Raw genomic sequence first — 16,587 nt, forward strand, 5'->3', positions numbered from 1 at the left:
CTTAGGTCCTTGGCCTGGGTCAGAGTAGGGACTCAATGAATGTTGAATGAATGGCGTTTTGTCTGCCTCAAAGACCTATCATAATAATCAAGAGTTAGAGAGGCTAACTTTGCAGTCAAATTGATCTTGGTTCTAACTCTGGCTTTACCTTTGATGAACTAGGAGACATAAGCATGCCACTCAACCTCTGAGCCCAGTGTCCGCACTTGTAAATAGAAGGAACCCTGTTTACCTCCTATTGCAGGGGTTAAATGAAACATGTGTAGAACACTTATAACTGTTTATCTCATGAGGACCTACAAACTAGTAGTTCTTATTACTGGAAGTAATAATAGTCTGAATGAATGTTCTGATGACAAAAGTGAGCACAAAAATGCAGAAATGACATTTATGGCAGCAGCTGTCAAGGAAGCACAGGGCTGAATTCACTAACTCTGTCCATTAAATCATCCAAGTTTTAAGAAAAATTATCCTAAGTTTCAAAAGCCTGCCAGCACATTTCTTTTCAACACACATCTCCCAAAATCCTTGGCCTGCCAATCTTTCCTCATCGCTAATGTAAATGCCAAGGCCCACTGGTTCCTCCCCTGTCCTCAATGCAGATGGAGAAGGGCTGGTCTGCATCCCTGTGGCTGTTACCCCTGGTGACACAAATGGACGCCTGGCGAGCCGTGCCCCCGGGGTTTTCCACAGGACACTCACGGAGGAATTGGCCTAGAGGATGATGCAGTCACATTCTCCCGTGTGGGCCTCAAAGACTGACAAGAAAGTGGTCAGAGATTGTATACTTATGAAAGGAAAATGCCCTGGAACATTTGCCCACTGGTTCTTCCTGCTTCCTATTTGTTTACAAGTGTTATTTTTTCCTCAGGATGGCCTTGCCCAGCACCTCGCACATGATGGGCCATTCATTCAACACTTGGTTACTGAATATGCTTCATTCACTATCCTATTTAATCCCTGCAAAAAACAACCTGCAAGGACACACGTAGTTGCCTAGTTATCTCTATTTTCGATTCAGGAAATGAAGACTCCAAGAGGTTGGGGAATTTGACCGAGGGGCTCTCTGCCTGGTTACTAACCTCTGGTTCTCAGCCTCTGCGCTCTCACTCTTATGCTACGTTCTATTTCTCCGCCCTGCCCCACTTCTCCGTCAAGCAAACTCCTACATGACCTTCTGTATCTGGACCCAACGTCCCTTCCTCCAGGAAGCCATCCTTAACTTCTCTAGGCAGAATTGTTTACTCCTATCTTTGTGCTCCCAAGGCATTCAGATCATATGACTGTTAGGCTGTAATTATTTGTTTAAATGTCTCTCCCACCAGACTGTAACTGCCTCCATTGCTGGGACCTGCCTGATGCATTTTCATGTCCAGCACTAGTTTTTCCTGACTTGCAGCCTTGGGATAGGCTTCTTGAGGGAGTAAATCAATGAATGAATGAAAGGAACTCTGTGTCTATGAACCTAAATTTCCCACAATGATTTTTCTCCTGTTTCTCGATCCCTATCCATTTCTACTTGCCCTTTTCATGTTTAATTTATTCCACAATCATTTATTGAGTGCCTACTATGAGCCAGATTCTTTGAGATACAAAAATAGATCAAACACCATCTCTTTCCTCACGATCTCACAGTTCAGAAGAGCAGATAGACGTGTAAGAAACAGTTGTAATATTGAGTGAAATAGTAGCTGCCATTACTGGGAACTCATTATGTGTTGGAAATTATGCTAAGCACTTTACCCTACACCATATCTTTTTATCCTTTCAATAACTCCCTGAGCTGGGTATTGTTATTATTTTCATTTCACTGATGAGAATGTTAAAGTTTAGAGAGGTTAAGAGACTTGTCCGATTGGAATCCATGCACAGGGACTGCAGAATCCAATGTCAACACTCAGCCCTATGGCCTTTATACAAATACCATTGAACGTAGAGAGAGCATAAGAGCTGTAAGCACTGAGACTCTGAAGAAGATTAATCTTGTTTGGGAGAGTGTCAGATAAGAGATCATTGAGTCGAGTACTGTAAGAGAGAGAATAGTTCACAGAGAGACAAGAGGAAGAAGGGTATTCCTGGGATAAAGAATAGCACGTGCAAAGGCAATGAGAAGAGAAATAGCCTGGCATACCGGGAGCATGTCTAGTGCCGATGTTTTCAGGTTAGGAAAACGCCAGGCAGATGAGTGAGAAGGGTGATGGACAGGCAGGTAGGTCCAGTGTTACTATTCACTCAATTACTATTCTTGCTGCTGCATGTGTTATGCTTCATCTGCTTGAGCTGTGTTCAATTCCAGGGACTCACCTTTTACCAACACCTGGTACTCCAAAGTGGTTTTCTGCTTGTTGTTCAGAATCACAGTGCATTTGTAGGTCCCTGCGTCATAGACCCGGGCTTGGGGAATAAAATAACTCTCTGTGTTCTCCCTGGAGGAGATGTTGTGAAATAGCACATCATCCTTATAGAACAGCACCCAGTGCTGAGGCTTGACTTGCGAGGTGGTGCTGACATCCACGATGCACTGCAGGGTCAGGTTCTCCCCGTTTTGCACCTCCAGGCTCGGCAGGATCTCCATGTGGATGCTGTTGATGGTGAAAGCTAAATGCCAAGGGAAGGAGGACAGACACACCTGTTATCTTAGAAACAACATTGTCCTGGTGACCTTCACCACGTTGGATTGGTATTATCACATCCTGCGCAGTATAGTGTTCAGGGGTCTCAAATGCCTACAGGGGCCAGGTGGGTAACAACTGTGTGTGGTGGGTCAAGCATGAAGCAGTTGGTACTAAGTTGTTCTTATTCCCACCAAGAAAGGTGGAGGCCTTCAGAGTGTGTCCAAATAAAACATGTCCAGCCTGTGAGCTGCCGTATCATAGCCCCTAGAGGGACCATAGGATTTAGGCAGACAAGCGTTCAAGTCCTGGCTCATCACTTTCTGTGCGACCTTGGGCGATTAACCTCTCTAAGTTCAGCTCATCTGTAAGATGGGGAATAATACCTACTTAGTAGGTTGTTGCAAGACTTACCGGCAAGGAGCAGGAAAGCACCCAGTACAGTGACTGGCACACGGTAATTGCTTAATAAATGATGGCTACCACCATTCTGAAATTGGGTGGTCACGCCCAGGAACTTTCCTTCCCCACCCAGGCGTGACAAAATTAGCACAGTCCCAGCTGGTGTTTTCTATCTGATAAACTCAGAATTCTCACTAGATGGGTGAGAATTTGAAACCACTTCTGAGGGACCAGCCCGGTGGCACAGTGGTTACGTTCATGTGCTCTGCTTTGGCGGCCCAGGGTTTGCAGGTTCGGATCCTGGGTGTCGACCTACACACTGCTCATCAAGCCACGCTGTGGCGGCATCCCACGTGCAAAAAACAGAAGAAGGTTGGCAACAGGTGTTAGCTCAGGGCCAATCTTTCTCACCAAAAGAAAAAAAAGAAACCACTTCCATGGCAGCCACTTGCAGTCCCCATCCCCATCTGCCACTGAGAAGCAAAGAGCACTACCGATGAGAGGGAGGAATCTCTGGCCAAGCACCCAGAGCAGCCACAATGCCCAACTAGCTATCTGATCTCTGCCAGAAACCAGGTCCCGGATCAACCAGCCAAATGCATCATTTCTAGCCCATGTCCTCCAGCATTTAATTGGCTTATGTCCAGCAACCATAGGCTGTTAACAGAATTCAGCTGACTAGAGATCACATTTTGAGACTTATTTACAGTGGCGGGCTGATGAGAAGATAAATTGCTTAAAACTAGATGCTCTCTGGCTATTTAAAAGTATTTTGTCTGCTGGTTGGTTGGTGGTGGGCCACTGCTCTGAAAATTTTTCAGGCTAGAAGGTTCTGGACCATGTTCATTAGTCAGGACTTCGGGCCACGATTCCTTGCAGACAAGAGCAGGTCTGTTTTGAGGATCCTCTTGGTCCTGCCCATAGGTCTTTCTGCATCCTACCTGGGATTCCAGTTATGCTTCTTGAAATATCTCAGAGCACCTTAGCCCTACCTTCCCTAGGTTTATTATTCAAGCACATGGATCTGGGCTTAATCAGTGCTATAAAATATTCACTCTCCAAATTCCTGTTATAAAAAAACTCTCGAACATCTTTGTGATCAGTATATGGCTAGCAAGAATGGACGATATGTGACGAATTTTGGGGAAAATGTATCTAAGGTCCACAACCTTAAAATCAGGTGGCTCAGCCTTTCAAACAACAATACATAATTTTTATAAGTGATTCCAAATCATTTTTCAAACAAGAAAAGGTATAGCTAGCTAGCTGGCCAGAGATACTGATAAAAATTGTCTTTCTTTCCCTCTCTCTTAATAAAGTCAAACCTTTTTTTGAACATTTAGAACTTAATTCTTTTATGACATATCTCAGGTTTTAAAATCAGTACAATAGTCCACACCTGTCCCTTTCTTCTGAGTAATTAATTTAACAAAAATGGCATCTGATCAGTGCCTGAGATGAAACAAGGCAATTGTTTAAATTCAGGTTATTTCCCGCAGTATTCATCTTTAGAACTCCCTTTTCTGTCTTTCTCTGTTCCTTATTAGCTCCTGGTCTGAGGAGCCTGCTGGGTGAACTCTCAGACAGAAGTTTCTTTGGACCATATTTAGTTTCTCATCAATTAACATGGTCCCTTCCCTGGTGGGGACAGGCAGGTCTCACTGCCCCTTCAGTACCTCCTCCTTCATTGTAAGCCATGCTTTTAGTGCAGTGATTCTATCAGGAGACAGTAGAGAGCAGAAGATAAGAGCAGAGCCAGACTGCCTGGGCCAAATCCCACCTCTGCTCACAAACTGCATGGCTTTTGGCAAGTTACTGAGCTTCTCTGAGCCTCAATTTTCTTATCCATACAATGGACATAATAATAGTAAGTGTAAATGGGAACCCACGTCTAAGCAGTTGGAGCACAGATAAGATGTCAGCTAGATTCTGTCAGTCACAGATATAAAACTAACTCTTGAGTCTTGAAGTCTCCAAAGCTCTATCTTAACTCCATATTTCTAGTGGAGTTTTTCAAAGAAAGCCATTTTTTAATTTCCCAGGTTAAGTATAGAGACTTCCCAGACTCCCAGTGTTGGTCATCCCACTGTGTTGGGCTACTTTACTGTCATCATCCTGAATGAAATGCACACCCATGGCTGGTTATGCCCCAGACTGGGACACAGAGCTGGGTACAGGAAGAAGGCAAGTCAGGCACACCTGGGGCCAAGGCCCCGATCCCACAGCCTTCAGTAAGGCTTGGTGAGGTGGGGGGTAATTTAACCCACCTGGGCTACAACTTCTCCTCCTATAAAATGGAAACACTAATACCTGCCTTCCCTGGTATTTTAATCTTGAACAATGACTGAAGCAAGGTGGCTGAGAGCACTGAAGGGGCAGAGTATGCACTGCCCAAGCCTGGTCCTGGTTGACATTCCCTTCCCTCTTCCTTAGCACCATTCATTCAGCAGACATTTAAGGGGGCTTCTCTGTGCCAGGCACTGCACCCAGTACTGGGGGTTCAGAGAAGAATGAGACTGGCACAGTTTCTGCCTGCCTGGAGCTCACAGTCTGCATTTCACAATTCTTCCCTACTCCAGGCCTTCCAGCCCCAGCACCATCCCTGCCTGGGTCTCCTACTGATCGGGCCTAGTTCATTTCGTTTTTATAGGATCCCAACCACTTTTTAACAATTTTAAAGCAAACATGGCTAAAGCATCAGGTGGTGATTTTTAGAGAGGATGATATCCGCTAGCGTGGGGCACTTCTGCCATCTTGTTTCTCTAAGCAACTCGGAAACACATCAGTTTAATAAATTAACTCAACCGATACACTGGTAGGATTCCCATGGCCAGCTGGAACAGACAAAGGAGAAGAAAGGAGGGCAGGATGGTAAAAGAGAAGGTATTTTATAAAATTTATCAAGATATGAATCCCAGCTCTTCAACTTAACCCAAAACCTCATTGACTTGATGCAACCCAAACAGCAGTGTAGCTTTTCTCACCACCTCCAGCACCTCTATACCTCCACCACCACCCTCGCGGTAGCCAGCATTCAAGATGGCCCCAATCAGCCTTGCCTTCTGGTATTCACACCTGCATGTGGTCCTCTCTCGCATCATACCAGGGTTGGTCTTGTGACCAACAAAATACTGCAGAAGTGCTGATATGTTACTTCTGAGATTAGGATACAAAAGACATTGCAACTTTCGTTTTGGTCACTCTTCCCTGTTCTGGAATCACTCATCCTGAGCAAAGCCAGCTGCTATGTCATGAGCATCCCTATGGAGAGGCCCACATGGCGAGGAACAGCCACATGAGTGAGCTTAAAAGCAGATACCCCAGCCTCAGACAAGCCTTCAGATAATTGTAACCCTGACCACCATTTTATCTCCAATCTCCTGACAGACTTGAGCCAGAATCACCCAACTGGCTGCTCCCAGATTCCTGATCCTCAGAAACTGTGTGAGATAATAAATTGTTGTGTAAAGCCACTAAGTTTTGGGGCATTTTGTTAAGCAGCAATAGCTAACAGATACACTACCCAACCAATCTTCAAAAATCTCTGCCTGATGACTAAGATAATACAGAAAACATTATCTTGTTTGTGAATAAACTGTCCAGGAACAGCCAAACCGGATTATTGTGTGTAGGTCTCACTATTTACACAACAGAGTGATTGTTCACAACCTGGGCTACCTGATCCCCCTAGAGGTTCATGGATGGGTGTTAGGGGGCCCATGAACCACCTCCAGTTATATGCAAGTGTGCATTTTTCTGAAGAAAGAATCCACAGCTTTCCTTATGGAACCCAAAAGGCTCAGAACTGTTGTGATGGAAAGAAAGGGTTGTGGAACAGCCCAAAATGTCCGATCTTTTGAACCTGGAGGGATGAAGTCTGATGGAGGAGGATCCAAAGTAACAAAGTCACCACAGCACAGATAAGGCACCCAAGGACCACAGTGCCAAATCCCCAAACCCTAAAACGAAGGGGCCTGCTTCCCTCTACCTCAAGCCACCAGGCAGCGGATGCTGACGCTCCCTGGGAAGACGAGGCATCATGACTCAGCCAGCCTCTTGGCTCTCAACTGGGAAATGACTCAGGAAGAAAGGTTGCGGGGGACAAGGAGGGGCCATCCACCATCGTCAGGAAAGTTACAGGGAGCCAAGAAGCATGGAGTCCCTGAAGAACTTCAGTGCTCAGCATAGAGCGTGCTGACCCATCTCATCTGAATCTCAAGCACCCTCAAGGTCAGTTGGAGTCTCCTTCAATGCGACATTTATCAAGCACCTGTGCTGGGCTTACATAGTGAATAAGAAATCATCCCTGCTGTCCTAGACTGTGCAGGCTGGCGGGGACGCAGATAGCTGGAGTATGCTGATGTAAGCACCAAGAGGAAGGGCCGTCCTGGAGAGGCCAAGAAAAATCTAAAGGAAATGACCCCTGAACCGAGCCTTGGACCAGGCCAAGAATGGGCAGCAGGGTGCTCTGTCAGAACAGTATGTACCAGGGCACAGGCACATAAGAAATCAATGCTACTGGGCCCAGGCAGTTACAGAAACCAGAGTGTGGGGCTGGAGGGCCAAGTGGGCCAGGCAGGAGGTACCAGAAGAGAGGGCCTTGCCCACTCTGCTGACAAGCTGGGTCCTGTTCTGAAGGTCTTCAGGAGGGGCTACAGGATGACACTGGGGTTTTAGGAAGATCACTGTGGGCTGGAGGGAGAGACCAGAGGCCTGTAAACAGCCTGGACGAGGGTTCAGGTGAAAGCTGATGAGGCCAGCACAGTGGGAATGAAGGAAGGAGTGGACTTGAAAAATATTTAGTGGACACAAAAGGACTTATTTTTTGGAGTGATCAAAATGTTCTGGAACTAGACAGTGGTGATGTTTGCACAACATTATGAACGTACTAAATGTCATTCATAATAAAATTTTACATTACATATATTTTATTACAACAACAAAAAAAGACTTGTTTGATTGGATATGGGGGTTGAGGCAAAAAGTGAAAGGTAAGGTTCCTGGATTGGGTGTCCAGGAGTCTATGGGTGCCACCGATTGAAGTAGGGAATACCAGAAAAAGGTAAGAGCAGACACAAAGTCACGGTGGTGCAGCTGGCTTTGAGGGGTCTGGGGGATGACTAAGAGATGTCACCCATTGGCCGCGTATGACACTCAGAGGAGAGGCCAGGGCTCGATTAGACAAGAGGGCTATGTGGAGGCATAGAGATGAGGGTGGAGCTCCAGAGAGGAGAAGACCGTGGAGCCTGCAGAGACCAGGGGACTGAGCTCAGACCCCGGGAAAGTCCCAAGTCCAAGTCTTCCTTGAGTGAAAAGGAGGAGGGTTTGCCAGAGAGGTAGGAGAACACAGGGAAGAGGGTCTAGAAAGCCAAGGAAGGAGGCTTCATGCAAAGGCAGCACAGGGGTCCAGAAAGCTAAGGGCTAGAAGTGTTCATGGCATTTGGCATCAGGAGGTCCTTGGTGACCCTTTGGTGAGAGGATTTCAATGGCAGGGAGGATGAGGGCCAAGGCCAGACTGCTGAGTAAGGGGTGACTGAGAGGTGAGGAAGCAGAGACAGCGATTATAAACCAGCCTTGGGAGAAGTCTGACTGAGAAAGGAAGTGGATAGATAGGAGGACACAAGACTAATGGAGGGGGGTGGGTTGTTTGTGATTTTTCTTTTTCCTAAAAAAATAAGAGCTACCAATCGGGTTTGTAGACTGAAGGAAAAGAGCCAGAAGTGGGGGATAGAGGTAACAAAAGTGTGGTGGGGGGCTGAATAAATGATAGCGTGAAATCTGGGGGCGTGAAGTGAAGGATGGGCTCAGAGCCAAAGTGAACAGACTGGCCCTGGCCGGCCACGGAGGCAGATGTCTCCTCTGAAGGCAGGAGGGAAGCTGGGAGGATGGGTGGGGAGGCAGATAAGCCTGCAGCCAGGGCGAGGCAGGCGGCTGAGGGAGTTCCCTCCAGACAGCACTGTTTTCTAGGTGAAGATGGAGCTGAGGTCATCTCCTGCGGCAGGCAGCCAGGGGGTGGGTGGGGGCCTGAGATCAAAGGGGGGAAAGGGCCAAGGGTGACCAAGGACCTCAACCGCAGAGAGCAGGCAGCAGGGAGCAAGCTGGCGGGTCAGGTGTGTCAAACACGTCAGCATGGTCTTGGGTGGCCTAAGGCATGAGAGACCTGGGTCCTAGCCCCACTGTGCTAACACCCAGTGTTGACCATGCACAAGTACCTTATGGCCTCTGAGCCTGAGTTTCCTCAAGTGTAAAACATGGTGGAGGCCTGAGGAAGCAATGGGAGTCTCCCTGCTCTAAGTCCTGCAGTCCTGAGGTTGTGTCCCTGAAGGTTCGAAGAACTTTCCCTAGCAACCCTGGAAAGGGAGGTGGGGAAGGAGATGTGAGAGAAAGGAGGTCCTGGGAAACAGGATGCCCTGAGCAAGAGACACAGAGGCCCAGAACCATGGGTGTTGGCAGGGCGCGGTCGGGACAAGAGCTTGTGGGCAGGGGCAGACGGAGAGGGGGTTTGTGCAGGAAGTGTGATTGCAAAGGTGGGCTAGGACCAGGCAGTATTAATCACTGCATACAGGGCAGGCAAGTCACCTCCTTTTATCCAATCTCTCATCCTCACACTGACTCTATGATCCATTCTCTTATCATTCCCCTTTTACAGATTGAGAAAAAGGCTCAAGGAGGCAAAGTAAAAGCTTTAAAGATTTGAGTCAGGCCTATGGCTCCAGACAGACAGTCAGGTTTTGGACAGTGGAGGTTCTAGTGCCCATGCCCTGCTAACTGTCTCTCCTATGGACAAGTTGGTTATTTCTCTGAGGTGCAGAGACCTCATCAGTCAATTAGGATGATTATGAAGACAAGGGATATCCCGCCTCCATGGGTTGCTATGGGGATCAAATGCCCCCCAAAGCACATGGACAGTCAAGCAGGAGATGCGCAGACCAGCTTTGCTAGTAGCCACACTAGCCCTCCCCATCTGGAGCCACTGCTCTGAGCCTTGGTTCGACAAACGAGCATCGTCTGTGTACATCATCTCCAAAGAGCTGTACAACTGTCTGCAACCCAGTCACCCCCATTCTTTGCCAACGGAAGTGACCTGATAAGGAGATCCTGATCTGTGGGATCTCCCTCCGTTCAGCCCTCAGATCCAGCCGAGACCCCTCCTTCACAGGGTTCCAGATGAAGCAAAAAAAACCCCGCTTATCTTAAAGATTCAAAATTAGCTCTAAAGTGGATGATAAACCAGACTTCAAAGATAGGCAGAAGCCCCCCTTCCTGTGCACCAGCACAAAATACTGTAGGTATAATCATAGCCTCATGGGTGGATGGGAAATGAAATCCAATATCTGTTTTAGATCATTTAGGAGAAATAAAGTCATAACAACAATTTAAGCTGTGTTCTGTCTTCATGAATCTAACAAATTGATTCTATCTCATTTGTGAATAAAAACAATTAGGGACGGGATAGAATATGAAATCAAGAAATTTACGGTAGAACAACAAAAAACAAGTTATGGAGTCAGTCACTTTTTTATCACTTCCCCAGTCCTAACAAATAGCAGTTCAGTAGGATCCAGAAAATGTATGCTACTTCTAGAACATGCTAATTAGAACTTGGCTTAGAATAAGTGTTTTGTTCTAAAACCTTCTAAAAATGCCAGAAAGGAATAAACTTTAGCTCTAAATTGGAATATTTTTCTCAATTGTTATAAACATGAAACCCAAGCAATCGGACACAAGTTTTAAGAATGACTGAAAGACACAATGAAACGAGGTAGAAACTTTACAACTTACAGTTTTCTTGACCCTCAAGACTTGAACCTGGAAAAGACAGAAGAAATATGTTGATTTCATTCGCTTCAATTCTCACGAAGTTTAAGTGATGTGAGAAGGGAATAAAAACTCACAGAGCAGAAATGTCAGCAGGACGCCGAGCCACATCTTGCCCTCTTGGGCCCACCCCGGCTGTATCCTGAGAGCAAGGACTTCACACAGTTAGTGCCGCCTTCGGGCCATGCCCCTGGGGCAGAAGACACTCCCCACACGCCACAGATGAGAGACCTGCTCTGTGAAAAGCAGAGAGACCACGCTGGTGACTTCTCCCGGCGCCGCAGAGAGACTGGCTGTGGCACTGGTCAGGTAATGGCAGCCATTGCTGGAAACTGGGAACAATGCCTGGGCCAGCCTGTTATCTCCTCAGGAAATGACTGGCCTTCCTGAGAGGCCGCTGAATGCAGCTGCTTTGTTTAATTTTTTTAGGGAAAAAAAGATACAAGTGACATTTACATCAGCACTCCTGACCCTCCCTCTGTCTCGACTGAGTTTGGCGGCCCCTTCTCACGGCAGGGTGAGAGGGCTCCTCTCCCCCTCCACCCAAAGGGCTTCCCTCCTTGGACACTCTGCTATTCCTGTGGCTCCTCAAGGAGGCTCTTTCCACACAGCATAAATCTGGACCTCCTGACTTGCCTGGCAAGGCCAAGGGACAGCACTGACTTTTCCAGAAAATTGCAGGTTCAGCAGGGAGACCTTGTAATGGCTCTCCAGTGCCTCCCAGAGAAAAGTTAGTTTACAATCCTCCACGATCCAGCCCTTGCTTACCTCTCCAGCCTGATCTCTCACAGCTTCCTTCCTTAGCCCTACATTCTGGTTGCTAGAATTTATAGTTCCCAGAACACCTCACATGTCTGTGCCTTTGCCAATGCTGTTCCCCTGCCTGGAGTACCCTACCCCTCTTCTATCTTGCTAATTTGTACCCATTCATCATAAATCTGTTTAGGCATCAACTCTTCCAGAATTCTCCCCTGTCTTCCCCACACTGAGCTGCCCTTCCTCTGTGCCCCCTCACCTCCCTAGTCTTCCCCGCATCAAACACTGTCTACAGTCTTCCCCCAAGTGGACTGCTGGCAGGGACAGTGTCTGGTACCTAGTAGATCAAAACACAGTAGTAGAATGGATGACTGTCTGTGTGAGAGAAGACAAGTTAACTGTGTTGTCTGAATTCGATTATCACTGCCTTGAGGTCAGGATGCCAGGTTGTTTCTGAAATGCTACCCTCTCACACTGCCTCGTGGTAAAGCTAAGTCATATTTGAACTGAGACAATAGAAATCAAAGACTTCTCTGCCTCAGGGCAAGTACCAAGAAGTGATGGCTTCCAGTTAGAGAACAATTCCTCTCTCTAATCTGTGGTTCAATCAAAGTTTTGATAAGAGCTGTTAAAGAACAATGCATGCCTAAAGGAATTTTTTTCTATTGTGTTATTTACTTTTGTTGTTTTTGTTGTTTTGTGTTTTCCATTCTCCACTGCAAACCGTCTTCTTTGGCAACCTACAGGAGATTACCCCCACCCATCTACCAAATTTTGATTTGGCAGGAAAAAAAGGAAACATCATGAGTAATAAAATAAATGTTGGCTTCAAAGGTGTCTTTTACTTACCGTAGAGTAAGCAATTTTGTTGCACAAAATGACATTCAAGCAATAGTGATAAACGTCCCACCCCATGCCCCTAAGTTCCAAAGTAAACTTCTAAAAATTAGTCATTGTTTCATACACAATGCTAATACTTTTAGAACACCAGCAAAAAACAAAGCTTTATTTCAAAAATAAGTGTTAATGTTTTAAAAGAAAAACTATATCCCACAACTTACACCAGGCACAAGAATAAATCCTAAATGGACCACCCTTCTGAAGGTACAAATGAAACCATAAAAGTTCTAGAAGAAAACATGATAAAATTCCTCATGACCTTGGAATGGCAAAGGCTGGTTTAAAACTATGACTTAAAATCCAGAAGTCATAAAATAAAAGATTGATAAATTATACTCCATGAAAAAAGTTCTGTTTTGCAAAAAAAAAAAAGTTCAGTCAAGAGAAAAACTACAAACCAGAAAAAAATATGTACAACTCACATCATAGACAAAGAGTTAACCTCTCTAATATGTAAAGAGCTCTCAGAAACCAAGAAAAAAAGATCAACAATACAATAGAAAAATGGGCAAAAAAACAGATAGATAACATAATATAAGAAAAAGTATCTGAGGGTCAGCCCCGTGGCCTAGTGGTTAAGTTCAGTGTGCTCCGCTTTGGCAGCCTGCATTTGGTTCCTGGGCTTGGAACCACACCACTTGTTGGCAGCCACGCTGTGGCGGCAACCCACTTACAAAATAGAGGAAGACTGGCACAGATGTTAGTTCAGGGCAAATCTTCCTCAAGCAAAAAGAGGAGGATTTGCAACAGATGTTAGCTCAGGCCGAATCTTCCTCAGCAAAAAAAAAGAGAGAGAGAAAGAAAGAAAAAGAAAAAGTGTCTGAAATTTGGAAATAGGCAAAAAGGATTACAAAGTATTCTTTCAGTGCTGGGCATTGACTAGCAGGCTCTCCTAGGGATTAACTGACTCTCTAAGGGTATGTAAACCTTTGTTTAACTGGCTATTTACTATTGACTAGGATATTTTATGGTCAATAAAGGTAAACATTAACTTTTGGAAAGTCTATGGCAATGCAAATGATTCCTCATATCTGTGGTGGAGGGGGATGGGTGGTGGAAACTGGGCAGCTGGGAACTTTTCGCTATAAACCTTTTTGTACTTTTTAGTTTTTAAGTATTGTGACTGTATTACCTTTCTTTTGTATTAACTTTTAAATTTTTAGTTAAGAAATTGAAGATTCTAACAGCTTTATCAAGGTATAACTGACATATAAATAAACTGCACATATTTAAAAGGTACAATTAGAAAAGTTTTGTATGTATACATACATATACCTCATGACTCAACCACCACAATTAGGAAAGTGAACATATACCTCACCCCTAAAAGTTTCCTTGTGTCCCTTTACAATCTTTCCCTCCCTGCACCCCTCTCCCCACACCCACCATCCCCCATGCAAACATTGATCTGCTTTCTGTCACTATGGGTTCATTTGCATTTCTAGAACTTTATATAAATGGAATCATACCGTGTGTACTTTTTTTTTATCTATCCTCTTTTAATCAGCATAATCAATACTTCATTCCTTTTTATTGCTGAGTAGCATTCCATTGCATGAATATACCACAGTTTGTCCATTCACCTATTTGTGGACATTTGGGTTGTTTCCAATTTTGAGCTAATACAGATAGAGCTGCTATGAACAAGCTTTTGTATGGACACATACTTTCATTTCTCTTGAGTAAATCCCTAAGAGTGGAATGCCTCAGTTATATGGTGGGTGTACGTCTAATATTTTAAGGAACTGCCAAACTGTTTTCTGAACTTGATTACACCATTTTACAATCCCACCAGCAATGTATAAGAGTTCCAGTTGCTCCATGTCCTCACCAACACTTGGCAGGTCAATCTTCCTAATTTTAGCCATTCTAGTGGGGAATGTAGTGATTTCTTATTTTGGTTTTAATTTTCATTTTCCTAGTGACTAATGATATCGAGCATATTTGCACGTGCTTATTTGCCATCTAATGTGTCTACTAAAATCTTTCCCCCAATTTTTAGTTAGGTTGTTTGTTTTCTTAGTATTGTGTTTTTAGAGTTTTTAAATATATTCTGGATACAAATCCTTTATCAATTGTGTGATTTGAAAATATTTTCTCCCAGTTTTGTGGCATGTCCTTTTATCCTCTTAATGGTGTCTTTGATAAGCAGAAGTTTTAAATTTTAAAGAATGAAATCTGATTTATCAATTTTTACTTTTATGGATCATCCTTTTGGTGTCACATCTAAGAAATCTATGCCTACCAAGATCACAAAGATTTTCCCCCCTGTTTTTACATTTAGATCTATTACCTATTTTGAGTTAACTTTTGTGTATGATGCAAAGTATGGATCAAAGTTCTTTTTTTTTCTTTTTTTTGCATATGTATGTCCAATTGTTCCAGCATCATTTGTTGAAAAGACTATCTTTTCTCCAGTGAATTCCTTTTGCACCTTTGCTGAAAATCAGCTGTCTACATATAGGTAGGTTTATTTCTGGAGTCTTTATTCTGTTCCTTTGATCTATTTGTTTATCTTTCTGCAGTACCACAATGTTTTGATTTCTGTAGCTTTATAATACATCTTGAAGTCAGGTAGTATGAGTCCTCAAACTTTTTTCTTCCTTTTCAAAGTTATTTGGGCTATTCTAGGGCTTTTGCACTTCCATATGAGCTTTAAAATCAGCTTTTCAATTTCTACCAAAGAAAGCCTCTGCGACTTTGATCAGAATTGCATTGAATCTATAAATCAGTTTGGGGAGAACTGACATCTTAATAATACTGAGTATTCTGATCCATGAACATGGTATCTCTCTCCACTTACTAAAGTCTTCTTTACTTTCTCTCAGCAATGTTTTATAGTTTTCAGTGTACTTTTCATTATGAAACTTTGTGTCCTTTTTAGTTTTTAAATCACGTGAATGTATTACCTATTAAAAATCAAACTAAGAAACTGAATTTTAAAATAAAAGCTGTGCCTCAGGGTGTTGGAAATCATTTGAAATGGCTGTTGTACCAGTTCCTTCCCAGCCAGACAGTACTGCAGGTGACCTGTGCTGAGGTCCCAGGAGCCAGGTCCGTGTGGGGCTGGCCCTTCACAGGATTTGAGGATCCTCACAGGAGAGCTTCCCTCTGCCACTCTCCATGGGTCTGTCTGTCTGTCTCCTTTTCATTCTCTTTCCATGAGAACCCCTCCTAGTTCTCATGCATTGGTTATGCTATAAGAACAAAAGCATATATCCTCCATCATTTATTTTATTCACTGGAAAGATGATCATGCTCCTTATTCTCTTTTTTTTATTTTGCCTTAAAGTTTTGTTTTGTTGTTTTGTGTGTGGCGGAAGATTCATCCTAAGCTAACATCTGTTGCCAATCTTCCTCCTTTTTTCTTCCTTTTTTCCCCCCAAAGCCCCAGTACATAGTTGCGTATAGCTGTAAGTTCTTCTGGTTCTTCTCTGTGAGCTGCTGCCACAGCATGGCTACTGATAGACAAGTGGTGTGGTTCTTCGCCTGGGAACTGAACCCGGCTGCCGAAGCGGACTGTGCCGATCTTTAACTGCTAGGCCACGAGGACTGGCTCTCCTTGTTCTTTATTTGTGAAGTATGAATGTCTTATTAAAAATTAAAAATGGGGGGCTGGCCCGGTGGCGCAAGCGGTTGGGTGCGCGCGCTCCACTGCGGCGGCCCGGGGTTCGCTGGTTCGGATCCCGGGCGCGCACTGACGCACTGCTGGGCAGGCCATGCTGTGGTGGCGTCCCATATAAAGTGGAGGAAGATGGGCACAGATGTTAGCCCAGGGCCGTCTTCCTCAGCAAAAAAAAAAAGAGAAGGATTGGCGGATGTTAGCACAGGGCTGATCTCCTCACAAAAAAAAAAAAAAATTTAAAAATGGGGGGCCGGCCCGGTGGTGCAAGCGGTTAAGTGCACGTGCTCCGCTGCGGCGGCCCGGGGTTTGCTGGTTGGGATCCCAGGCGTGCGCCTACACACAGCTTGTCGGGCCATGCTGCGGTGGCGTCCCATATAAAGTGAAGGAAGATGGGCACAGATGTTAGCCCAAGGCCGGTCTTCCTCAGCAAAAAAGAGGAGGATTGGCAGATGTTAGCACAGGGCTGATATTCCT

The 16,587-nt window shown here is 44.8% G+C and overlaps 1 protein-coding gene across 5 annotated transcripts in view; it reads right to left on the reverse strand.

Annotated features, from left to right (window-relative positions):
* PECAM1 (platelet and endothelial cell adhesion molecule 1) overlaps positions 1 to 16,587 on the reverse strand; it is a 74,805-nt gene that overhangs the window by 43,290 nt on the left and 14,928 nt on the right. For 2 of the 5 annotated variants that reach the window (XM_014789165.2, XM_087441427.1), the window contains exons 1-3: positions 10,910 to 11,210; positions 10,797 to 10,823; positions 2,305 to 2,598 (exon numbers count right to left, since the gene is read on the reverse strand). In XM_014789165.2, coding sequence (XP_014644651.2) covers positions 2,305 to 2,598; positions 10,797 to 10,823; positions 10,910 to 10,943 — 355 coding nt within the window. In that variant the 5' untranslated portion in view covers positions 10,944 to 11,210. Of the gene's footprint in view, positions 1 to 2,304; positions 2,599 to 10,796; positions 10,824 to 10,909; positions 11,211 to 11,600; positions 11,701 to 16,587 lie in introns of those variants that run through there. The other 3 variants (XM_087441426.1, XM_087441425.1, XM_004432659.3) reach the window with 3 other exon arrangements.

This window comes from Ceratotherium simum, chromosome 16 (genome assembly GCF_057802395.1).
Source record: "Ceratotherium simum simum isolate JZ-2026a chromosome 16, ASM5780239v1, whole genome shotgun sequence".
NCBI classification, from domain to species: domain Eukaryota; kingdom Metazoa; phylum Chordata; class Mammalia; order Perissodactyla; family Rhinocerotidae; genus Ceratotherium; species Ceratotherium simum.